The sequence below is a fragment of the Varroa destructor genome, unplaced genomic scaffold, assembly GCF_002443255.2.
Source record: "Varroa destructor unplaced genomic scaffold, Vdes_3.0 BEIS01000005.1, whole genome shotgun sequence".
Taxonomy (NCBI): domain Eukaryota; kingdom Metazoa; phylum Arthropoda; class Arachnida; order Mesostigmata; family Varroidae; genus Varroa; species Varroa destructor.
The window spans coordinates 2,616,091-2,643,836 of record NW_019211458.1 but is presented as its reverse complement, the minus strand read 5'-3'; the positions used below and the strand labels follow the sequence as shown (position 1 = coordinate 2,643,836).

Sequence of the window (27,746 nt, the reverse complement as noted above, 5' to 3'; positions counted from 1 at the left end):
CTCGAAGAATAATTTGTTTTGAGATGAAGATTTGGTAATCAAAATAGACGCAGAAAAAAAAAAACAAACAAACGCTGTGAAAAAAACGGGAGGCAAGGAATAGGTTCCGTACGAACACGTATTGTGCACTCTGTCTATGACACGGGCCATTCGGTGCAGCCCATCTGAAAAAGATCAGACGAGGGAATGGCGTCAGTCACGACGAACAGTGACTCTTCTACCAATTATATAGCCTCCATTAATGGACCACGAGGGGGCACGTTTTGCTACATGTCGATTTATGAAAAAGTTCAATGTAAAATTCGAAAGCCACCATAACTACACTAAAAAAATACTACTCTCGAGCGAAGCAACTTGTGTATCCCGTCCGGTTAAACTCGTAGTGTGTCTCCATCCAAAAATATCCGTTATAAGTAACTAGAGTTCCATGAAACATGAAGATTGACGAACATGGATTTCCTAATAGACTAACCATATCGGTTAGGCGTTACATAGACTACAAAAAAATCAAAAGAATCTCTCTTTAACGACAGTTCTTGCCAATGAAACGCGTAGATTTCCGTCTAGCTACTATATTCTCTAGTTTTAAAAGCATATGAACTGCGTTTTAGCCGAGCTCGCTGTTGTTCCTAACAATGTTCAGTCATGGATATGGAGGGTAATTGTGGGGCAATTTTATAACGGCGGGCCTATTTGTTTGCCTAGAGTTGGCACGAACGTGTTTGTTGACATTGCACCTGGTGTAACCAACCGTCAATTAGACTATGGGATTGTTGGCTTATTTCTTTTGCTATGAGTCCAAACCTAAGACTACTTACCCCACTATGTTGCTGTCTTAATATTTTCAGCTCTATCTATTCCGCTGATTTCCAATCAGTAGTTTAATCGATAACAACATTTGTCCGTGTTTATTATTTCGTAGAGTACGGGCTAAACAGGTGTCTTTCCGCACGATACGAGCGATGCTATCCAGAAATGTTCGCAAAGTGATGTTTGAATAAATTACTCTGTTATCATAATTGGACATGGAATTGGAGAGGATTAACTCGAGTTTTTATCTGTCCTATTTTCCCATATCTATAAATTTTTCAAGGCTCATAGGAATCAGATGCCCTTAACGTCTATTGATTCTGCTAGGAAAAAGCGGTACAGTTAACTGGCGTTGAAGAACAGGCAATTTGGGTTTCCTATTGCTGCAATAATTAATTTTCGAAGTAATAGGTAAATTTCGAATACATATATCGACCTACCTTTCGTACGGGTCCGCTACCACCGTAACAAATCCATTTTTCCACTCCGCTAAAAATAGAACGAATGCCAAATGTCACTGTTTAATGCAAATCTGCACAAAAAAAAATATAGCAACTTATTTTCTTCGCTCGTGTGCCCACATAACTAAAAAATAACAGATGTATAATCCAGACGCATAGCAGCTTGATTAGATTTTACACTCGACCGTGAAGTACTCCATTTTGAGATTTTTTTTTTAATGCATTTATTTTAGAGGGCATAGTTTGGCTAAAAGAATGGCTTATTTCTCACAAGAAATAAACATGTATAACGACAATTAAGACCAACTATTTGGAATGTTGGCTTTATGAAATTAAGCAAACAACACGGTTTAGGCAGCGAAATTAACTGAAGCATATGAGTCTTTATTTACATATTCGTATATTATAACTAACTTGTATTAAAACAATGAAGTGTTTGCTCTAGTAGTACTCACTATTACTGTCGCTTGCAGCCTTTTATATTTCGCCCACATAGCGACTCGAATAATTTTCATATGTTATCTCTTAAATATGGTCATTTATTCCGTTGGAAAAGAAAACGTAATACTTGACGGATAGGAGACTCTTCCTCCTCCTTCGTGCGTGTGACCACCGGCAATAATGGCAATAATACCTCAAAATGGGTGGATCTCAAAGCTTCTTTCTTTGCTCCTTGTCCCGTTTTTTATAATAGCAATACAAGTTATGATCACGATAATGCTAATAAACGGCGGACGCTGACAAACTACTATGGAAAGTCAATTTTCAATTGTTTTTAATACACCCAATAGTAAGTTAGCAATTAATTGTATTAAATAGAGGTAATTATAACGATGCCGAACGTCGTCATATAATAATAATAATAAATTCCTTTGCAACGAAGTGCCTTCGATTCGGACGGACCTTCACGATGACCTTTTTTTTCGCTGTAGTATTACAATTAGGAGTATTTCATCATAGCATGTATGCATTAATATATATTGGTCAACAGGAAGCCATGTTCCTGCGTTTGGTTAGTTCTTCTGAGTCGTTCGTCTTCTTCGCCTCTATCGCCATTAGCCATCTGTTGGTATATTTTCTTTCTGTATTTCTCCATCGGCAGTTACGGTGAAACGTCAAACTGCTTACCTAACGTAATCTTTTGTAGTACACGATGTCTGCGACATGTCATCAACTATGATTCTCAATAAGCTGTCATCGTTGTCGTAGCGGTACTTCGTTCCGGCTCATGATCACTAACAGTTGTCCGTTGCCGCTAGAACAATGGTGGCATCTGGATGTCATATGCTTAGGCTGAACACTACGATCGTATCGGAAGTTATTACCTGAACACGGGTCAAGATATTAGTGATGCTGCACCTCGCAGCACGGAATAAAACTGTGAAGTGCAACATGGATTTTACCGCTGCGGTAACCCTTAACTGCATCACCTAGCACTCAACATCGGTTCATATTGCCCACTGTTTTAAATGGCAGTGTTTACCTCTGGCTTTGGTTAGTATTCAAACGGTTGTTCCCGCTATAATTGATGCTGCTCCATTTGTTATTCGCCGACGTTGATACCGTCGAGGGCGGCCCCCGGCAGCCCTACGCGATTGTTCAGATCCTTCGGGCATTTGTTGTTTTTCGCTGTCCTAGTTTGGTGGTCCTTTAATTGCCACTGCTGTTGCTGCTGACGTTTCGTTTCCTTTATTTGGGGAACGGTCGGGGACAAAAGTTTTGGAAAGGGTGGTTCCTCCTTGATTGGTTATGACTCTTCTACAACTCCGTCATGTGGAGCTCTGCCTTTGTTATGACTCCTTTAGTTATATTATAAATCTTGTTCACGCACATCCATAGCGTGTAGCACATGCGTGGAACGGATCTAAAAACATGTTATATTGGATAGAGAAAGTAGAGTCGGGCACATACCTTTAAGCGTAAAGTATATACTTGAAATAAATACCTATGTATACCTTGGTAAAGTAGATTCAGGTATACAAAGATTCATACCTTCAGGAGAGGGGTGGGCGACAGTGCATCGTGATTAGTGAAGCGGAACGCGTTTAGACAATACGTTTTTAATGTTTTCGTTTATAATGTATGACTTGATTGCCTAGCCTCCCCAATTCATTAGCCAATTTAAGTTTCAGCCTTAAATGGAGTGATTTTGTGTATGGCTTCTATTTCTTCTCCAAGTGAACTAGAAAAAACCTTCGTCGTCATTTCAGTAGCAACGGTGCAGCAGGCTGGCGCTATAATTGCAGGCGACAGACCTACCTCGTTCTATGGCTGCTGTAGTACATCATGCAAATTAATTATATATGTAGATTGGTAGGGGGCTGATATAGAGCTACACAATGGGCCAATGTAACTTGTTAAGGTTAGCTATGATCTGTCGACATAGCTAGTAGTATTATATATTGATCCTCTGCTGTAGGAGCTCCAAGAATACTACTTACAACTGTAGTAATGGTTGTGTGGCAATAGTTATTATTGGTATGGATACACTTCTTGATACAACTTGCATTTGTTGGTAACATTTTTGACGGTGATTTCTTTTTAGCTTCTAATTTACCTGTTCCGAACCACACATCGCTAAAAAAATCACTCCGTGCACCGACTACGCTGGCTTGCAGGTCCGTCCCGTTGCAGTCGATTCTCAACTGCCTTTATACTTGATGATATCTTTGATCTTCTTTCGGCGGTAAGACTTTCTATAGCTGCGATGTCCAGGTGCTGCGTGCGGTTAGCATTATGAAGCGTTTTTGCGGGTCGTGTATTGACAGACCATTAACGATTTCACTTAAACGCGCCATTATTGGGCGTCAGTGGATTTTCGGGGTTTTTTTGGAAGCAGCAGTAGCAGAAATTCGTAATATCCGCCTCGCGGCAACAGATCCGCCCGTCCCTTCGGAATAATGCAGTGGCACCACCATTTAGCCAAGTCGTTGTAGAAAGCCAACATGTTGACAACGACAGTTGGTGCCCCATGGGTTACAGCGGCATGTCAGCGCCTTGCAGCAGTGGTTTGGACGGGCATCACAGCTGACACCTTGATTCAAACAGCTTCGCCTAAAGACAGATCGACGTCTGAAATCAACATCGATTAGAGACCGTGTTAAACTACCCCTTGACTAGCTAGTTGACTAACTGCAACCTATTGTTATACCCTTCTCTATCTGGCCTATTTCGAATCGCCAAGTTGACGATTCGTTGCCGCCACATAAGGTACAGGTCTGGAAAGTTTTCATTCTGGGATTCTACACGTACATACGTTATCACCCGAGACTATAGAATATTTATAGGTATTGTATTTCACTCATCGTACTTTTATTAAGGTAAATTTCGCTATAGGAGATCGCATTTTTCGGAGGAAGCTTAGGTTCTAATACAAAAACGAAATGTTGCCCTAAGACTTGCATGAGTGCTAGCCTAACACGTTGACTATGGCTGAAAATCAGAAGCGTGGTGACGATAGTGTTGTAAAAGAAAGATGAGAGCAAAAATTTTTTCTGCTCATGCGATATGCTGCCTTCATTGGCGTAACGCTTAGTTATCATTGTATTGTATAGTAGATTATAGCATTTTTCAGAAAATAGACACTCGATAATAACTGTATCACGAGGTACGAGTTAATAGAAGCTTTTATGCGAATTGCACTGAAAATTAAGGTGTCGAAGTATTCTTTTCCTACTGTGTGAACCACTTGTGATCCATTTATCGTTGACCTGTTGGGGCTTATAAACCATCCAAATTCGAACAAGCCGGATTTTCGAATAGGTACGTTAAGCCAGTTATTCTAACTCGGAGCAGTATTTTTTGGCTAAATGGGGAACGGTCCATGATATTACAGCATTAGCGATAAACAGGTTGTAGGCACGATGAGTGCTGCTTGCCTCAACCCACCATTAAACGTTGCAGAAAATAAGTCGCTAACGCATATTTGCTATTTTAATGGTTATCGACCATCTCTACCATCTCTTAGTCTACCTACGAGGATTCCCACCTATAGCACAACCAGATATTTGAAAACCCGTGCCCGAACGCTTCCTGCTACCATCGCGTTTCAACAGAAGATTCAAATGTACATTTTACATTTGGGAGGTATCTAATATGTGCACATTTTCAGTTATTTTCGTAAGGTTATGATAAGTCTGGATGGATCGAAGGATGTACATAGTATAGGATGCTTCACTGGGCCTCCAACGTACGAGTGGTGTGGATTATATACGCGGAACGTAATCGCCCATTTATCAAAAGATCCATTTTTACTCGTATCTGTAAAGTATTGTAGTTTCCAAATACGTTACTGATACGAGAGGCAATACAATTTATATTCTGCCCCTATTTGCTATTCGTTATTTTTTGCTCATAAGCTGTTTGCTGACGGCTAATCGCCTATTCTGACTGGTCTGCAGCTTTGTGTCATCTTATTAAGTTCTCACTGGTATTGTTCATTGGCGTCGTTGCTGTAATAATATGAAAGACTTGATCGAAAGTATCCATCAATGGCTTATCGTCACATCTATAGCACACCTTAATTCAAATGTGCTTACATACGAGTGTGCCATATAGCCACATATCGAAATAATATATGGGGCGCATGACGTGCCGCGCGTGCCCATGCGAGTTGCACCATATGGATAGTAATAATAAAAATAATAATACATGTTTCTTCGCAGGTGTAGTGTATTTTATCCTATGGCATTCTGCCAGTGGGTCAGTTAAGTTCATATGGCAGTGAGAGAAATAGCCATTTCCCACATCTCCGAATTAGACAAATCGTCTGAACGTTAATTACAGCTTGATCTTGTAAACTCCGGTATTATCGACTACGTAATAGAATGTGTAGGACAGTTAGTTTTTGTCACTACACGATAAATTAACTTTAATTTTGAATCGACGCATTTTTTTTTTGTTTTTTTTTCTATTAAGTCTAATAGCTTTGAAATTAACAGACCAGATTTACTATTTTTTTTGTGGTAGTAAGACTATGAGCATTAATGGAATACACATACAATGTTGATAATCTACTAAGCCGTGCTCATATGTAAAGAATCAAGCTTGAACTAAAAATGTCCGACCTACTCGACATGTTTGATCTGACCTGAAAGGGGAAATTCGACTTTCAATGCATTTCTATTGCATCTATTGCTAAGACTTCGGATGGGTTTCAGACGATTAGTTATACGACATCTATTTCACAAGGCCGACCCAATATGGCAGGACGCAACGCATTTTACATGAAATACTGCTACAGTACCCACTGTATTAGACGACTTCAAACAAGCCCTTGCACTAATATTGCCTGAATCTGCGTAGATGGGTAATGGCGTGTCGAGAGAATTTGTCTAGGGTTTTAATCTGGTTGGCCTAACGATGAGATTCGACGAAAAACCTGATCTAAACATTAAAGGCCGATATAATATTACGCTGTCGTAGATTTTTACTATCGTCGCATTTTAATCCAACATTTAGAATATGGAGGGGCCGTAATGCGTCACAATAAAAGTCCGCTGTGAAACCTTAAGCCATAAGCACACTTAGGTCTTCATTGGCACACTATCGATACACACACTTCGTTCCTTAGGCCAGCTGGACTTCAAACGGATACCCGATGTCAGTGTCGTTCTGCAACGATATATTTCATATATATATATATGTATATGCAAGCTGAAAATAATACTTGAACCTAATGTTTAGTTGGATTGCGTTATTTTTGTGTATTTCTCTAACACTCTTAAATAACACGAGTCTTTTTTTAACTATTGTTGATAAGAGTTTATAACCAAAAACTACGATTTCTAGGAAGAACAGAAAACTCAATCCACTCAAATTATGGAGAAATCCACGTTTCAAATATGAGAATAATTTTAAAAGTTGCTGGTTAGTGCTCTTTAAATCTTCACTCTTTTTCAGGTTATCAACCTATAATCTAAGACAGACAGGCAGTAATGTCCAAACGCAAGTTAGCCCTTTGCGGCGGTGCTTGACTCACAAATTCGAATGTCCTATTTCGATTTGGTTCGACGCAACGACGGGAGCTCTGAGTTTTACGAGACGTTGACCCCCCCCCCCATCCCCCCATCCCATAGACGTTCCTGTCGCCTGTCGGTGGGGGAGATTACGTTTGCAATTTCAGGTAACCGCCTAAATTTCATCAAATCCGTTCATTTGGGCAGTTATTTATCATTTCTTGAAAGGTATCATTTGCTATATGTTCTAAAAATTAACACAGCTGTTTGTACTGAACGTAAGCAACAGCTTTAGGTCGTCGCAGAGTAGCCGATACGTTTAATGCGTTATTCTCGAATGCTTTTTCATGAAACTTAGCATATAAAATTTTTAGTGAAAATTTTTGAATGTACTGTTCTCAATGTCGGAACGTAGGGGTTTTGTTGAAATCGTACTTACGCTATTGATTGGTCCACTTCTTGCTCACTGTCAGAACGCTGTTTGCTCTCTTGGTTTTCACAACACGACAAGTAATAAATTTAATTGTTGATGACTGGCACAAAAAAAACGAAAACAAATGCAGTACCCTATCGACATTGTAATCGAGTGTAAAACCCTTGCTATCTGGGTACTAACTATACTCAGCAGGAAAAACACAGAGAACCAGCGATTCGAAGAGCACTATCTTGCCATGAGAGAGCTAATACTGATTTGGTAAAATTTAGAGAGACACGGTCGATAATCCTATCCATTTTCAGAGTTGAACCTGTAAGTCTGCATTTCTAAAAGGACTATAACCTTGTACTTACCATTGCTTATTGTCATTATTTAGTAGAAGCAGTCTCAAAAGTATATACACAGAGTGGGCGGAAAGTATTTCAGTCATTTATTCATTAAGGGCTGCACTATTCAACTGCTTTATTCGCTGCTCTTTACCCTTAAAAAGTACTACTTAATAGCGTACTTTTTGTACTGTATATCCTGGTTGTCTATCCCAGCTTCTGCTCAGTTGCTCGGCTCTCTGTGTGTCTTTGTAGCGTTACGGTACCTGTCTCTCACCTCCTTTTATCCTCAGTGTGCACGCACATGCGCATACTATCGAACCGATCAGGACACATATCATTGCACGTTCTTTCTGAATAAAATATGCTCACAGCACATTAATCGGTGCTATGATGCTACCTTATTAAGTTTCTCGGATAAGAAAAACTCACTTCAATTCCCGCATGTTCGGATGCAGGATATCGCTGTCGTAGACAATCGATGTTCAGCGTTAGATAACTTCATATATAGTTAACCGTTTCTCAATTGTACTTACTGTCGATCGAACCCGACATCTCAATGTTCTCAAAACAAACAAGGGTAGTCATCAGTAGTGCTCGGTGCCAGTAGCCTGGGGCCTGAGGACTAGGCCTCTTCTTGTTGCAAGTCTACTCAGTTCAATAGCATTTGCTACCTGAATTTAGTATCCTTTACTAGTTAACTTACTTTATTTATTTAATTATCGTTTTTCACTAATATCACTTTGAGTAGTTGTTATCTGGCGATCTAATCATTATCCATTGCTATCATTATCTATTTAGACTGAATTTTGAAAAGCTGCGCCTCAAAGGGTGACTCAGTGATTTCTATATATAAAATGCGTTACTGTAACTTGACGTCCCTTTTCTGAAGTACTATTTTGGAGCTTCATTTTGGTTATGTTCCTGGTTTTCCATAGCAACAGTTCGCGTGATAGCATTTTATTTCATGTTATCGCTTAATTTATTTATAAAGCCCCACAATCTCAGATTCTTACACTCTCCACTTTGTTCTCTGTTGCCATTTCTCTTAATCCACCTTATCAGATACTCTCGTATTAATAAAATATCAGTACGATACTATATATACATACATACCTGAGAGTTTCACAAACTTACTTTTGTATAAATGGTGTGTAGTCACCACCCTCAGGTGGATCAAGATACCTTAGGAGACGATCCTCCTCGACAAGAAGGTTCCGTAAGGTGTTGACCGCTGCTTCGTCTGTGTCTAAAAGTGGAAGAAATAGAGCGTCAGACATTGGTGAGCCGATGATCATTACAGCCTCGTTGATTATTCGCTATTGTACAGCGTTGCCCATCCGACTCGAAACATTAATGCCTTAACTGAACAGCACACCGTTGTGAGGGGCATTCGAGTACTATTATGCTTTGTACATTGTTTTTTTTTTTTATATTAATATTTATAATCATGTATACATAGAGTATATTTTAAATTTTTACTATTTTTAATGGAATTAATTGCTAAGCAAGGAACACAGTAGATAAGGCTGGGATAATATAAAGTCACTAGTTGTTCGCGTGGTACGGTTTTTGTTGTACATAGTTTTTCTTTGATTCGTTGTTACAATTCCCATTCGCTTGTCGTTCCTGGTCATACAACACTGCTATAGGAAGCTACTGCTACAGCTACTGCTACTGCTACTGCTGCTACCTGAGGTCTTTAAAGATGACCACTAGAGCATCTCCACATCGGCCATAGATACCGCCGTTAGACTCCATGCTAACTAGCTGTTGTACCGCAAGCCGGTGTTTGGCTAACTTACCATTAGAATATTGGTTAAGTCGTCCCCGAATTAACTGATCAGCCAACAGAGGCTTGAGCCCTTCATCAAAGGCCGTGCCTAGAACGAACCCAGTGAGTCGACTTCGATGCAGCGCTGCCTGTGATGTTAGAAAATCTAACATGCTACGGGTACTGTTGAAGTGAAGGACGTTAATCATTGTCTAAATTTAGCCCTTTGAACTCCGCTTTGCTTTGTCAGTGGAGGAGCTGTGGTTCCATTTTCGCTGTCTCCTCTCAACGAAGTCCATTGCCTGTTCGGCATTGACTGTGACGGCCAGTTCGTACCTAGCGTTAACGGTCAGGCAGAAGTAGGTATCTGTAGCCATTTGCTGGCTTCCTCTGACATCTTATTTCTGTGCTTTGGGCAGCACGTGTCGTTTGCAGAATGGTTCGGCCCGCCATAGTTACGGCAGGATGGCCGCTCCTCCTAACATTCCATGAAAGGTCGCAGAGCTGACAGCTCCTTATCGTGCATTCAGACGACCTGTGAGCGTCGCAGGCATTACGGGACAGAAGCCAACATTGCTGCCAAGTGGGTAGTTTATTCTGTACACAGCTTTTTCCGCCGAGAGCGTTTTGTTGACAATCGTGTGGTTAGTAAACTGCACCAGCGCAGACAAGATGCCCTTTCGTGCTCATTAGCAGCCGTCTCTGGAAATTCCCAGTCTCAACAGTAGCCGTGGAAAGAGTCTCTGTAAAAGTGCTTCCCGCCGGATTTCTAATCAGCAGCCGCTTGTGGTTAACTATAATTGACCGAAATGATCACATCGCCCTGTACTGTGGGAGTTTGTACAAAAGCGCAAGATTCTTCCACGCTGATCCGAATGCGCCGAGTTCGGTTAACGTCACGTTGTAGCTTTTTGATAGCCGCTTCAAAGAAGGTCTTTCTGTTGACGCTCCGGAGTGCTACAGAACTAGGCGATTTATCTGGGGCGCGCCATTTTCTTCATTGATTGTAACCGCCATGTGTAACAGTTTATGATGGACCACCATGTTCACGATCGTCCTCATAAGAGCGTTGTATCCTGTGCTCGTCAGAAAGTATGCAGGATGGCCACTAAGAAAAGCGGCTTACAGACGGTGCGTTTCGTGAAAAAAATCCCGAATCTCATCCCAGACATTTCAGGTCGTGCGAACTGTTATCGATGCCCGTTGGAGGCTGTGCTTGCGTTGTCTCCAGCCTAATCTAAACAGTGGGCCGGCCTACAACTACGTCTGGCTTAGGGCCGCGCGCGGGTGACGCATATATGTTAATACCGTTATGACTGCCATCTGCAACTGCTGCTAATATCGCAGCCAAGTAATGTGAATTAGTATATCTTATTTGGGAATTGGAGTTTTGAAGTTTAGTGTATGTGAAGGATAGATATACAGACATCAGTTCAATGAAAGTCAAGGCAGCGCCGCTTCTTCGTTCTACCACAGTAATTAGCAGAAGACGAAGTGAATGCTTCGGGTTAAATCACTAAACCAAAAAATCTTATCGTATCTTTCAGTGATCCCTGTCAGAGTTCAGGTAACGGTTGAGGATGAGTGAAGGATTAGCGGGGTTTGCATTATGGCGCTTTCAACGATTTTGCTTTCCATTGTCTCTCTCAAGAGAGACATCTACTTTTGATTGTTTCTTCCACTTGCAGCTTCTTCGTTTCGCATAGATTTCCGTTTCGTCAAATCGTTGCTTGTTGTCTACACGGTGAAAACTACGGCCAGGGGCAGTGTTAAAGGTTACGCTATAAACGTTTGTATAGGCACCAAAAGACGATGTAAATGTAGTAGCGATGTGTGTTCCCAGAAGAATACTCGTTTTTCAGCATATAGTTCAATTATAGCTACTGGGATTCGTAGGTATGCGACAGTGGTTAAGGGGCAACATGAACGAGACTGTGAAAATGTTTCTGACGAGGACAACGAAAGATATATCTCTTTTGTTCTCGTACGCAAATGCAGTATGTTTAGTATAACATGTGGACAATGAAAATATCTAGCTTGAAAGATACCATGCTAAAGAAATATTGTTTTCATTGGAAAATTTCTTTAGGGTATCATCACGTTCCATTGAATAATGATAATGTGCAATTTACATAGTCTGAGGAAACTAATATAATAATGTATTCAATTTAAAATAAACAAGAAAAATATCGATAGCCATTTTCTGATCCTCGATTTATTGTAAGCCGTTTGTCGTTCTAGATCTGTACAATTTAACCTCGGTTACTAAATTTGTTCATCGTTAGTTGTACTTTAAGCGTAATTCAACAGAGTGCCAGAAATTTAGGCAGTTGCTGCACGATAACCGAGAGGCTGAAGATTGCTTCAAACAACACCTCAAGAGGTGATCTTGGTTGGTGCGTTAATACTTTCAAGCGAAGCATCTATTCAACACCGGTGGCGTGTTGACGGTGAAGGATTCCTCTTAGCACCTATCAACCTTCTTATCACCTAAAAAGCTTTCAGCAAAGGATTGATGCCAATTTACTGCCAAAAAAAAAGTGATGATTGCCAGAGTAATAGTCGATATGCTCATATGTACATGGCAATGGGCTAAGTCATAAGGAGTCTTTTGCTCATTGCTTCGTCAGCGAAGCTAACCAAAGGCTTCATCGTCTTTGTATTAAGTGTCCGGCGTAAAAAAAAATCTTTCAATGGTTTATCATATCCTGGCTCTACTTGAACAGTCCATTTTCAATACAGAAATTACTAGTAAAATGTCAAAGCCAAAAGGGTTGACAAAAACCATCAGTAGTCAAGAAAAAACGACGAAATTCTGACCGCGTGGAGACAATGTTTACTCAGTCATTTTTCTTTATGATTACTTATAGCTTATTTGGTGGGATTTGAAAAATAATTCGAGTGTGAAACTTATTGTTGGGAAAAGTTCGTAAGTTTGCGGCGATAAGGACCGAGTGTGGTTAGTTAGTTATAAGAATGGTGTCAAATATAGTGCTACAAGAGGCACCAATAGATTTTTTAAAGTTACGTTGTTTTTTTTGCAAAGGCGAAGTAGGTTATTTTGGGAAGTCGACTTAGTAAGTTAAAGAAGTCCAGTTCACCGGAAAATACCTGCTAGAAAACGAGTCAGCATCGAAACCTTGACTTTGATATAAGTATCGTAAAGTAGTGCCGTATAACCGGTCTGAAACCTAAAGCCATAAATCCCATTATTTTCAATATTGATATTAATATGCCTGCTATTACAATTTATGCCAACTGTCCATATTAAAAGTTTCCTCTTTAGTAGCGATCAGCTTCTATAGATAGTGACGGACTCGTCAGTAGAACAAGGAATAACTTTGCTCTACACTATATAATTATTTTTTCAACTTTTGTTACCACTGGATACAGATGACAGAACTAGTCAATTTCCGTCCCACATTTCAACCCTAAGCTGCAAATATCTAATTTAATATAAGCAAACTGGAACGGAATGAGCAACGTGTGTTAATTAAGAAAAAAAAAAACAACAACACTCAAAAGCTTTTTCTTGATGTTCGCTACGTGGGAAACTGTATTATTACTGTGTGATATGCTAAGTCTTACATAGAATGAAACTGATAGAACCTGGAAGAAGTCATAGATTTCTGGTCTTTCTGGCCCCTGATCCGTACGTTGCTTACCCGTCGAGACGGCTGAATTTTGTGGCTCGAGTCTACGTAGGTTTTTATCGTCTTTCATAATAACTGTTGGCTCACGTTGGGCTAAAGCAAAGCAAGCGAGGCCCACAAGGAGAGCAGATGAGCTTAACGTAAACGCCATTGACCGGCTTTGTTGACTGATGGTAAGTTGTTTGGACTTCCCGATGTAGGCTGAAATTACAAAGTAGACGCCGTTATGTTTCGAGAGTTCTACGAAAGTAAATTGTTTTAACGTGCAATTCTAAAATAAAGAGATCCACCGGGGCAACGTATAATGACTGAGGGACTCTGGAAAGCAAATATGCATGTAACAATGATATTTTAAAACAAAATTAATGCATCGTCTCTTATTAGAATAAAATGTCAACGAGATCATAACAACAACGGCAGAATGCGTTTTTCTAGAAACCGGCTGATGAACATTCCACGATTTTACTAGGTTGAAGCAGATCACCAAAATTAATTTGGATAATTATTTCAGCGTTTTATTTTCTATTATACGAATTGATTAAAAAAAAAAAAGTGCAGACGGACAGTTAGTAAGAAGGCGTAGCGTTTGCTTGGTTCGAACATTTGTGGTCACAGTTTCGTAGAATGCTCATGGTACGCGCATGGTCGACTGCTGCATATCATGGTTTGGTTACTTGAAAAGAGAAACTCGACGACAGAACCGCGCACGCTGTTTCTATGAAATGCCAACAGAAGAAATCGAAGATCCGTATTTTTGGCTAATTCGCGAGTAATGTTTATTCTTGCATCAATCATAGCGATGTTTCTACTAACAAAAGAACCAACAATTTGTGTAGCAAATGTTCACTAGCGGTGGCAGTTTGTAGATCCTGGCTGTAAGCGCTCTCTTCACGATCGTTTGCTTCGTCGACATGTGGGATTTGATGATTTTCCGTTATATGATGATATAATGTCCTGATATTCAAGACTACTCAGTTATCATAGTACCTAACAGCATTACTTCCATTCCAACTCGTTAAATATGGTTCATCAGCGTTGCATTTAGCAAATAAATTGGGAGTGGCGGGACTTCAGAACTTAGGTTACTAACTTCTTTTCAAGCAAATTTCAAGAAGTGTTCTTTTTTGCATGTTATCGAGCGCTGGAGAAGCAGCGCTCTATAGTTCCCCTGTCCTAAAGCTACGTTTTCGAAGTCAGCGCGAAAGCAAGCTATATCAGCAAAATCACTACATATTATATAAGCAAACGGGGGCAATACGGGTTAGAGCTATTTTGGGCATATGTCAAATAGAATGCTATCGAAAATTTAGAATGGTTAAGTTGCTGGCCAGTCTAATGGGCGTATCTGTATATACACGGAGGATGTTGAGAATCATCGTCGGGACGGATGGACCTTTTCAGTTTATTGGCAGTTTAAAAATATCACAGAAAATCAGACTTCATTTTACTTTTGTTGAAGTAACAAATAACAGTTTCAACTGTGTAACTTATTATAATATTTCATATATATAATGATATAATATTATAATAAGAGTATCCTAATATTATTTTTATACTAGCATAATAATGCCATACAGTGAGTATACAACAAGAACAATGACTGTTGTGGTCATCCAAATGTTTCTTTTTTTCGATGTAGTCTACCAATAATATAGTTCTACACACGTTATCCGTTCCTATTCAAATAATTTGCATACCTTACGGTATCCGAATAAAGGTAAAATGAGGGCTCCGGCTATTAGAAATATTTTTCAAAGTGTCTGTTAACTTTTGACTTATTCTATTCATATCATGCAAGGTATAGCTATGTTTGTTTTTAAAAGCATCCGCAGCAGCTATGTTGTAGGGATCTCAACTCCCTACAGGATTTTTGTGAAGTTCCTATGGATTTCCACGTGTTTCAATCACTCAATAAATGAATCTGACAGCACAGAGGAAGAAATCATCGTAACCCGTCATCGTGCGAACCACACAATGCCATCGGCAAAGATGTTATTTTTCTACGATAATATTAAAACTGGGTCGGCCGTTTATATGTATGTCGGTCTGGCCCAAATCGGCCTTGTGGAGAAGTCGCATTGAGCTGATTTTTCAGAGGCAATCGAGTTCCGTCTTGCGGTGGAGTGAGTCGCGGGCGATATCGAGCCGATGGTGCTTTTCTTTTATCGCAACTCAGTGCGGCGTCATGTTAATATAGAGATCTTGACTATTTTTTGCGGTTCGATTTTTATAGCTATTAATGAAACGCTTGCGTTCGAGTGTTCTTTGAAAATGTTTACTCTACTAATAGGCGCGTTGCTATATCTAGGGGCAAATTTTATATCATTTTACATATTTACTATCAAATGATGATATTTGTCGAAATTGGGAGTTCATGAAATTGGGCCATACGGTTTTTATGATTTAAGTTTTTAAATGCTATTCTCGGGAGCGGTTCTCCCCTCTCTGGAAGAGGGCATAATTTAGTTAATGTGCTAACATACGTCTTATATTCTTTGCTTCTATGAGGTTTTTTTCCCTCAAAAATGCTCTTACTATAGGGCTAATTTATTGCATTTTTATTATTAGCGATTTGCTCTACAAATGTTGAAAACATGTAATATGTTTATACAAAAAATTATGCTGTTCTGGTAACTATTGAATGTTGTTTTTTTTTTCACTTTGACTTTTAAGATATAATAATCATGTTTCCCGACATGATTCATGATGGTAAGATACGAGCCGTACGCTCAACATGTAAATCATATTTTTTTTATTTGAAATTTTTTCAAGAATAATTCCTTTCTCTCACAAGGGGGCAAACCAGTTAATGAAATATGAACTATTTTAGCATATAGTTTACATTCTTCAAATGCTTTCTGGGGGTAGCTTCTTCCTTACATCGAGAGTAATGGTTGGCAATTTCTGTGAGGTTTATGTTGGAAGGCTGTCCAAGATCTACAGAGTATTGGAAAGCACAAGCTTGGAGAACAGATGAATAACAAGAACCACGATATACATTCAATGGGGTATCGAGATTAGAGCACCTTTTCATGGGAAAGTCCTAGGGTAGCGCTGCGTTCGTGGCCGGAGCATAGATTTATATACGTAAGCAGAGTAAAATCTATTCGGATATATATTGGCAGTTTCGACATCAATTTCAGCTGTCTTTTGAATAATAGATTGTTATTAACACGTTGGTTCCCGCAGGATAAGCTGGATATACGTAACATAAATGCATGATCAATAAAATATCACTGTGACGGGATAATTGCAGCGAAATAATAAAACTAATAGGTTGGGTACGACACGAGTAAAATAACAGTCAACGAGTAAACGACGTGAAATTTGATAGAAACAGGTAACTGACAGGGTAGAAATCTACCATGAAACTTTACGATTTTTTATATATAGAAAAAAAAAAAAAAAAAAGTATTTGTTGTTATTGCTAATTCGAAATGTAAAAGTCACAATCGAACTTATTGGGTAGCGTTCGTTTCGTGCTGGGAGCCAGCCGTTTCATGGAATGCTTAACGGCAGCGTGGGACGTAAATCCCGAAACATAACGCGGATCACATTCACCTATATTAGAATGAGCTGACGTATAACACAAAAGAGGTAGCCAGCTGGGTGGCGCAGGCTTAGAATAGGATAGAAACGTCAACAAATCGGGCCAGTTTAATTGATCTACTATATTCCTAAATTCATCACATTGCTGAACGGTTTAAACCCTGCCTCCTGTCGATCAGCTTTGGATTCTATACAACAGATCATGATTTAAAACAAAGCGCTTCGGTACCCATTATCGTCATACCTCATGGAAACGAAAACGAAATATTTCCTGTCCTATTTTGTACAGACTGATATAATGATTATCCGCAGTAGGCTTGCCATTGTAACTACATATATATATATATAGATGCAGTTGTCCAAGATTAAGTAATAATAAGCAGCTAGTGCCTTTGCAGATAAGGATTTTTCTACTAGAAAGGATGTTAGTGAGTTTGAAATAGGCCATGACCTTTGCCGCCCGCCACCGGTGTACTGTAAACCTGCTCGCCACGTTTTGCGCCATACAGTTAACGTGCTTCAAGCAGCTTTATTAGCAGCGTGCAAGAATCATGCAGGCCTATGTTATGTTCAAGACCACGTCACCTACGACATGAAATGAACAGGATAATGGCCTTCTTTTTTACCGTAGTACGCTCAACTTTTTTTACAGTAACCCGAAAATATCACATTTGCGCATGCACCGAGCTCTAATGACAAATCGTCTGAGTTTTATTCGATAGATTAACTGGGATGAAGTTGTATAATTTGTTCCCTGAAAAATAATTTAGGTAAAACCCTCCTTTTTAACACTAAATTCGCTGATCTTTCTTGTATATCTGTTTCTATCACGCCCGGTCAAAATGACTGATTTCTATTCTTTTTATAAGCCGAGGCATCCTTTTAATGTCCGACATTTGGCGGCAATGTCATAACCTTCGCATATGTAAGCTAATAAGGAAATTTAGAAACAGTCTGGTGATACGCTCAGTATTACGGCAATGGACGTCTGGGAAGTGATCGCGGCCAGAGGAACCAAACACGCCACCCAATTATAATAACGATATCTGAATGATAGGGTCGTTCTCCACATAGGATCATTAATAAACCCCATTGGCCGACCTCTGGCTACATGGGTCATATGGGTGGCAATAGGAGAAAGATCGTTAAGCAGTATTTCTTTGAAACTGTTTATAAAGCAGAACTTCCTTTGTTTTTGTGTTTTTGTTACATTCGTGCATGGTGTCATCTCCTTTCTAAATTTAACAGACGAGAAAATCATTTAATTAACGATATGTGACACTCAAAGCACGAGAATTTCAGCTTGCTTCTGCTTAGCTAGTCGTTTTTCCTTTGACGAGTAAAGAGAAAGCATGGGAAGCATCGATTCACTTACGTTCATATACTCCTAGTAGTTGTGATCATGTGTGAGGGCATAGTTACGTTTACAGACATTTTCTTTGTCTTAGCTTTTGTCGTCAAATGTTTTCGGTCTATTTGTCTACTGTCAAATCAGTCAAGACTTCTTTCTTCCTATCCCAATCTACTAATTTCTAAGTCATTTCCTCAGTCAATTTCTTTTATTTTCATCCGTCTCATACTTGTCCTTTAGTCATGATAGTTCAAGTCCCCCTTTGGCCGGTGCGGAACATCACGTTCTGTTACAATTTTGATCTCTCATTTTTGTAAATCATTTCATCTCTGCGACAATCTGACAGATCTCCGATCATCAGCACAACATTTTATCTCGGTTTTCATAGATTATTTATAAAATCTGGATTCACAGCCGATCATGCTTCGGCTTAATCTCATATTTAGCTCTGTCTTGGACAATATCTTTCGTTTTAAATATGCGGCGATGTGCTTAGTCAATCGTTTTGTTTCTGATACTTGCAGTTTGTGCAGTTTAGCGGGAGGATGAAAACACCAAGTGAATCTTTTTATTTTGCTATAAAATGGCCCTAAATTGTCAGTGTTTAGACGATCGACTTGCGCTGTTGGTGCTAATTCAGAGCCCATCTGTCGTAAATTAAAAATAACATACATATGCATATATAGAATCGGGTGTCTAGATACTGGTAAAATTTTCCTCTGAGTTTTTCCTAGCTTGTATCTATCTATCTATCTAAAGAGCGCTGAAACAAGTTTGAAACGCTGAATCGTAAACTGGACTAAAATTGGTGTCTTACATAGAAAATAGACAAGACAGAAAAAATCAATTTCACTATGTGGGTCATTTTCGTGTTGCCTGTTTCTATGACAGCATGAACACCAAGCATTTTGTGACTACAGTTAAAAGACGTAACCACTATTTAAAACATATGTTCATAAATAAATACAGATTTAAATAGGTTATTTACTGTATATAGCGGAGCAGCAGACATGCAATTTTTGTAACGGGTACTGTATTTTGTACTATTCCGTAACACAAGGTATCGCACCAAGTACCTCTAATACCGATCGTTAAATATACAGGGACATCCAGCTAGCCGAAGGAAGAATACATTTTGTTACAGACATTATATATTCAAGGTTTATGCTAATAATAACATCGATAAGATGGGCCTTGTTGACTTTCTTCGTAGCAGTTATTTACTTCACCTAATTTGTGGCTACTTTTTAGCGCTTCGGCACGTTGCCACCCAGCAAAATTAGTGGTGTTCATCGAAATTAGCGTTTGGGGTGTGTGACCAAACAAAATTATTGCCTTCGAAGAGTTGAGAGTCCCCAAGCTATTCAGGAGTGACATATGATTGTCAACTCGGTTCCCTACCAGGGGCCAGTCTCAGCTTCTCTTTTACCCTAAATCGTTTAACGAAGATTAGAAGGCATGTGGTGTTAGCAGGATAGCTCACCTCTCGACCCTTTAATATAACTGCATGACTAAAGAAGCTTTTTGGTGAGCGGCTGAAGTTGAATAAAATCATGTGGCTTGGCTCGACTTTTTTTGTCTTATTTAGGCTATACCTTTAGGGATTTCCTGGAGAGCAAGCAGTACTTCGACAATCTATGAGTGATGGACCAAGTTAACGAAAACACACGCCTTACGATATTATAGACAGACCTAAATAAATACAAAAAAAAAAAAAAGGTAGCAAAACATTGGATACAGCCAATAACTACCACGAAGAAAGTTAACGTATTCGAGTCGTATTCATATTTAGTTGTTTCCATTTTTAAGTTGACCCCAATCGGGTGGTCGTCTCTGAAACACAGCTTTCATACGGCACATATTCTTCGATCACATATCACCAATTATCAAACAATCTGCGAAAAAATTCTCACTACTAGAAATGTGGTGAAAAAAAAAGGAGTTAGATAAAAGAGACCTGAAAAAACTAGCTTACTAGGTCAGGCCATAGCAGTGGTAAGGTTATCAGGCTTCATGGGCTTATAGAAAAATCCCCAGCCCTTCATATCCTAATAGGCACGCACAGAACCGAAATTGGACGGCTTTCCTTCCCCTATTTGGCAGGCTTGAAAGCGCCACTAATCGAGAGTACCCTATATTTTTAAATAGATATTACCTCTTCTGCGTCGGTATCACATGCGTTGTTACTGACGGCCCCCTAATTCAAATATCTGTTGCAGTATTAGTAGGCTAAAACGTTAGTTGCTTTGTCAAGACACACCATTATATTAAATCAATATGACGTCACGCTTCATTGGCGTTAGGGTAGCAGAGGCTTAGCTCTAAACAGACACTCCATGCTATAATTTTCTAAAATAGTCTTATAAACGGAAATGTCAAGAATCAACTATTACCGGTGAAGTTAACGGTAGCCAGCCATGGTACCACCAAGAAGCTCCATTACTTCCTCAAAAACTGATCTAGAGTCTTCCTCTAAAGATAGTAGCGAGAATGATATTTAAAAAGGAATGACTTTTTTTTTTTTCGAGAAGAAAATAGTGCTATTGAAAAATACATATTGAAAAAAATAGCACTTGAGTTTAGTAGAATATTTTCTGCCAACATTACGCCTGTGGATAAGAGTATGCAAAGGGCTGAACCGTCGAACAACAAATGAAAGCCATAAAATAATAACATTAATAAATAAATATGCCATGCACACCCAGGTACCTAACAGTGGAATTCTGAGACTGGAGGATATTTATAACGGTGGCTAGCTACTCAGCTTTTGTGAACCGTAACTTACTTGCAATTAGAACTACAGTACCCGCGACGAATAGTGATGATTGCACAGGCAAAAATTGTTCGGAAAAGAGATGCCCAAACGAAAACCATACACGAATCTCGCTTAATCATCTAATTAAACAACAGTACGAGTGTTGCTCATTGGGAATCGAACGAAACGTACCAAAGGTGGAGCTGTCGTATAGATTCTAAAGCGCCTATGAGCGTTAAATTTTCACATAAGAAAAACATACATGAAAATAGGATGAAATTATGGGTATACAATCAATTGACACTTAACGTCATAATCAAAATCAATTTACGCCGATTATCTATGTAAATTGTCTTTTCGAATGGACCAGCATACAGGAAAAATGTCTACGTAACAATGTTAACCATCCAACAGTGTTGCTGAAAACTGAATAGTCAGGTTCTACTGAGGTTGACCTATGCTCTGAGCCAATATTTCTACTGACCAGAAAAGGAAGTTACTAGGAATGGCCTGGTCTATGTGGCTGATGCTCATCACTTGCGTGTTAGCATAATAGTCCTGAAGGGGACAAAATGTATCCAGCCAGGCTGGTTCCAAAACCGGCATTGGTAAAAAATGCTTACCGGGAATTATCAATAAAAATTGGGCCTATAGCTGGTTGGGTCAAGAAAACCCAGATTGTTTTACCTAAAGCTCATCCCAAGCCCCCTCTAGACGGCAAGTCCTTGATGCTACACCAAAGAGATTCCGACAACTTATTCTGACAAAAAAAGATCGTCGAAAAAAGTAAATTGTAAAATACAGTTGTTATCTTTTAGAGAAAACCTTACTAGACAACAAAATATTCGGCGTCAGCATACATAAAGTGTAGCATTGGGTACTTAATATTATAGTATATAATATGTGTTAATAGGGTCGGTGAATGTTATGAATAGCACACAAGCGTCGTGCCCTATGTGCATCTCAAAAAACTGATATGTTTCACATGAGTAACGCCGAACTTGGTCCAGCCTGAATTTACAACTTCCCTAATGAGCCTAGTTGACCCCTTTTGCTCGCCCCCAACATAAACATCGTAACTCATTAGGGTATGTAACAAGTATACGTCCCGTGCAATACATGTCTCGCATACTAGATCCTACTATTAGTCGCCCTCCTCAATCGGCTGTGGGCATGGTCTTTGCCCAGATCTAATTACGAACTTGACTTGCCAAAAGACAAATCCCTCCTTGCAACAGGCTTCGATCGAAGCCATCATACGAAATCCTATTTGGCTTGGACTGCTTCTAGGCGTATGGAGTCGACGTTAATCCTGGTCAGATCGGCACTCTGGTGTCTGATTTTAATCACCCTGGCTGACCCCACTTAAACTGCAACAGTCAACACCTGCAACTGACTGCTGTCATTGTTTCATATTGAAAGCGCCCCCTCTGAAAAAAATGGAGCTTACTTTTGCTGCGGAGCTTACCTATAGAGCCAAGCAGAGTACTCCTCTGGATCGACGGCCTTGAGGCTTCTTGCATTTCAACATTAGTTGTCGTTCTTCTACTAATTCAAAAATATTTACCTATAATCCTAATTCGTTCACCCACTTCTTAATTTTAATGCCACAATTCGAATGTGTATAGTTTAATTTGAGCTTAGTATCCTTTGACTGTACGAACAGCGTTTTTTTTTTTTTTTTTTTTTTTGGTCAAGACTTTGTTGCCACCTTCAGCAAGTCCGCGCAGAAACAATAGAAGAGCAATGGCAGCTTAGCACTGAAGTAGACTCAAGTAAAAACAAAACATACGGAAGCTAACCTAAATTGATACCTCGTATATGAATGAGCAGTATAGGACCTTGGACTGAAGCGGTCAGCCTCTCCCTCATCCAACATTACTAATAAACAACTTTTTGTCTGAATCTTCCTTTCTACATGGAGGCAAAACAATACGCGCAATATTTGTCGCTTATTGCTCCTCAGTGTATAGCAGAGGTTTTTCACAGAATAAAACATGTATGCGATATGCTGTTAGATGTTTTAATTAGCGGTTGCGATTTCCGCATCTTTTGACCTTCAGGCGTGAGTTCGCAAATTTAACTGTAGTCACAACAGGACTTGGTCTTCATGCCATCATGGAAACAGGCAACGTGAGAATGACCTATGTAGTGAAATTGAAGTACAGATTCTATAAATGTATATTTTCTATGCAACATATCCTTTTTGTTCAGCTTCAGCTGACTGAGCACCCTTTTTGCTAATGGGCTTTGTACTGTCAGTCTCCGGAGAGCGAGTTCTATATATATAATATCAAATAACAGATCAAATATTGTAGCGTAAGTACACGTCCACAACTATATAAGCGCAGAGCGAGTAACTATGACGGGCTCGCTTCTTCCAACCACTGACAAAATAAGCCAATCCGCTTAAAATTTACTGGCAGCTCGACAGAGTCGAGAAAAGTCACCGTGATAGCTTAGTAAGTAACGCATTTGCTCGCAAATATTAGGGCCAGATTGTAAGGTCGTGTCTGGGCATCGACGCGTTTCGAGTTTTGCGCCCGGTAGGCATTCTTTCCGACGGCTGATTCCCAACACAAAACCAACCGGGTTCGAACCTAGCCTACAGCATGTCCCTAAGATCAGCAGACAAAAAAATTTCACACCAGGCTACTACGGAGACATCAGTCGTTACGTGACTGGGCTTGGGATCGTACGAACTGGGTTAAACCAAAAAGTGAGCGAGCGAAAGCGTAAATTCTTCAAGGATCGGTGCCTGATTACGACTACGTTATAATTCTGTGTGACATCAAGAAAACAGCGGAATCTATTCCCTTTGTACTGTAGCGTCAGATCGGATTTCGTACAGCGTCTTGATTCAGGCAACTTCTGTTTTAGGTAAGGCAGGCTTTATTATTCCGGCGCGAAGAAATTACGTTCCGTCCTTCCACAGGCAGCTGAGATCTTCGTATTTAGGTGTCATCATAATCACTAGAGCGCAGACAAAACTATTTGGCGCCTGATTGCATTTTCAGGACAGAGGAATCCATGCGAGAGAACGTGTGTACGAGCGCAGCTGTCCCGGCTCGCGAAAGGCGAACACGTCGTGTATCAGCATAATAACGGTGTTTAGGATGAAAAAAGTATGTGGGTCTGTTGCCCCGTACTTAGGCACTCGTGGCGACGTCAGAAGCCAGTAGGTATGCCATCTACTAGTTGGCAGCGGAATTTTTTCCGACGCTTATCCGTAGGTATAACAACGGAAAGGTCTATACAGTAAATTTTGGGGCGCAAGAGGTATGAACGCGTCTTTTCGGGCTGGGGTGGCTGAGTATAGATTTTATGTATACGACATGAAATATCAAATATATGAATAAATATAGGTATACAATTATATAAGCGGCCGTGAGACACTTGTTTCTCACAGCCAACGACAAACTTAAGTTGGTCTTTTTAAAGATAAATCTGTAGACACTAACATGGCAATCTTAAATACACTGTACAGTACCCTAAAATAATAACAATCATGCAAATAAACATACTACAGTTGTAGATTTTTACTAATTACTATTATCATAATAAGATAATTACTGAAAATTGAAATTAATATTAATTGTTGATTATCACACACTTCATACATGCTAAGGAAAGAAAGCGCAAAACCCTTTGCCGAAAAAGAGGCCTGTGAAATTTCACAGAGCTAACCACAATTCATGAGTGCAATCATTTGTTTTTAAATTGTTTATTTCCTTCCATACTCGGTTGAAGGGAAATAGCCATAGGTATGCGTTACCATGTCGTTCCCAACGGAAAACATTTTTAGAAGTACATAAGTAAAGCCTGATAGTGATGAAGCCTCGCAGAGAGGAATCGTCGCTGCTATTAGCCTTATTAGCACTAGACTCTTATTTCTCATTCTCCTGCAACGCCTGAAATTTCACCATTTTGTTCCAAGTTATATATAAAACATAACTTGGCACGAAATAAAATATATGAAGTATAATATATATATATATATAATAATTACTGCGTCCCGCTATGAAGTCTGATTTTCCCACATGTAAAATCATTCGTTCCCCAATACAGTAAGTACTACATTTTAGGCTTATTATAATATCAGGAAATGCGGGCGTGAAGGCTCTGTATCTCCAGCAGCTAAGTAACCGGAAAAATTCAATTACTGAAATGTCTTCGTACGAGATTTACAAAGAATTAATAAGAGGTCCGTGAAAATAACCAAATGGAGAGCGGTGCCAAAGATATGATAAGAGAAAAGTAACAAAAACAATTATTAAAACACTTATTTGATAATAATCTTAGGAGTCATCTTTAAAGAACCGCACAATGGCGGACCTATTTCGAGTAAAATGTTTGATCCGTTCTGAAATCTTGCCAATTTGATATTAGCTAAGGTTTTTTTTATACAACCCATCCAAAGCTTTCCCTAGTGCGCGCTCTGTTTACTTGTAGGCAATTTAATTACAGAGCGCAAAGGACTGTTGTTGAAAATGCAGATTTGAACTAGGTCAGCAATTAACGTCAGTAACGATTAGAGCTATCTTACTACTACTACGCCAACGCGACTTGACTTAATAGTTACAGAACTGCTCTTCACACTAACTTCTTATAATTCAGATGGGTTCCGTTTTTTTGTGCTGTGTAACTGTGACCTTGCAATTTTCTTGCTTGGGTCAAACCTTGTACATACCACACCTTTTCAAGCTATGCAAAAATAACGCTTTAGGTCAAAATCGATAGTCTTAAAAGTAACTTGCGAGGGTTAGTTTTTGGTTTGTCACCCACAATCCAAAAGTATTACTTACCAACCGATGAATATAATCACAGTTTTTTTTTGAACGTGCTTAAAGCTTAGTAGTTATTGATTGATCGTGTTCGTCCACATCTCATATAAAGCGGTTGTAATTTTTGTGGATTCACTTAGCAATACTTTCTTAACATGGTAAGAAATAAGCTGTCTGTTTCGCTTTGAAACTTTTACCCCATTCACAACTCATAGCTCACTTATTTTTATACCTTCTTTTAAACAAAAGTTATTGAATAATAATTTTTATAACAATTCTCCGCTCTTAAAGGTCTCCTGATTTGTGTTACTTAGAAATATGGCCGCCTGTGAGCAGAATTTTAATGCTTTATTCTCTTCTGGCACATAATACGAGTTAACTGTTACGACGGGAACGTATGCTGAGTTTTTAGCCGACCAGGAACGTCGTTCGGATATTCATATTAAGTATTTTTACCGTTTTGTTACTAAAAATCTTCAATTTATTATCTAGCTCTGACAATACGACACAGGCCTCCAGTCGTCTATTGCATGCCAGAGTTGGCACTCTTATCTTAATATCCTTCAATGTCTGCATTTGCAGAATTATAAACGCCTGTGGGCTCTTTATGTTAATGAATTTTTAAAAATCATACTCATTTTCTTCAAAGAATTTCTCGTAACAAATTTCTATAGATTCACATAGATCATATTGTATCTCGAAGGATTTAATTAACTGTAAAAGTAATTTTTTCTTTTATGTCACTGGGTGCCAGCTTGGAGGATGTAACTTCCTTTCATATATTGAAAGTTCTATGTAACGGAGGGAAGCTCTTTTATCCTTCCAGTTACACTGTTGCATCTTTAAACTATTAGCGGTATTGCGCGGTAAAAAGGTTTACCAAGGGAAATTTTCTAGAAACATCATTTCTATTATACTAACAGGATCGCCGTTATCTACGTGCACCCATGCATATATTTAATGTGTGCAGCCAGCTATATTAAATTCCATACGATTCGTAACTGTGCATGTATGCCCTAAAGCCGATTCATTATATCACTGAATGTTGGACATTCTTCCTAAACTCGCAGAGAATCGTAAGACAATTATTGCTATGTTAGAATTCACTGGTTGGAATGACTAGTTCGATTTCGAGCGTAAAGTCCGCTTTTTAAAGTAATATCTACTAGTCTTTTTAAATGGTCTGGGCGGAGCTGATGACTAATTGGGCGGCGACGTGCAGGCCGACCATCTGTTACGCATGCCTGCTCTGTAACAGGACGTCGCATTTATCCTGAGTTGAATACGTTGTAATTACCTAAGTTCGATTTTTTTTTTTAAACATTTGATAGTTACTAACCAGGGAAAATATACGTTGACCCGCACTGAAGATGCTTCGATGACACGTTTTTGCTGTCAGTTGGCTCTGCCTGCCGACAGAGTGGATTGTGCCTGATGAACTTAGTTTAAGCGAAAGAAGACCATAAGCGTACGTCACGCGACCAGCTTACCGATAATTCTGCACCGTCTGATGTAGGCCAACCTAGATAAGTAAAGCAAGCCGCGAGGTTTCGCAGTGCAACAGGTTCTGAGCGGCCTGACCAGAGGGCGCTGACAACATGTAGAGGAAAGGACAACAGATGGTAACTTATTCTATTGCATTCCACGGAGTCCTTTGACGCGGGGCCTGTCTTAATTCAAGCATTTATTTGCGTTCTGCTGCGATGCATCAACATCATAAATACTAAAAGCAGTCAATATTTGTAGAAATCGGCATATTTGATGCGGGAATTATCCTTACACTTAAGGCCGTAATGCATTATTTTTCAACGTTTTCCAAAAATTTTATTTAAATAAATTACAGAGTTATTGAAAATGGCGTAAACTATGCAGTGTAGAGGTTATTTTACG

General features: G+C 39.3%; 1 protein-coding gene across 1 annotated transcript; it reads right to left on the bottom strand.

Annotated features, from left to right (window-relative positions):
- Positions 1-1,620: 1,620 nt before the first annotated feature.
- Positions 1,621-27,392, bottom strand: LOC147755175 (xibalbin-1-like). Its single transcript, XM_086991659.1, has 4 exons — positions 27,196-27,392; positions 13,430-13,618; positions 9,128-9,239; positions 1,621-4,343 (listed from the first exon to the last, which is right to left on the bottom strand). Exons 2-4 carry the CDS (start codon positions 13,566-13,568, stop codon positions 4,190-4,192), a joined length of 405 nt encoding a protein of 134 aa, XP_086847785.1. The 5' UTR covers positions 13,569-13,618; positions 27,196-27,392; the 3' UTR covers positions 1,621-4,189.
- Between the last annotated feature and the right edge of the window lie 354 nt (positions 27,393-27,746).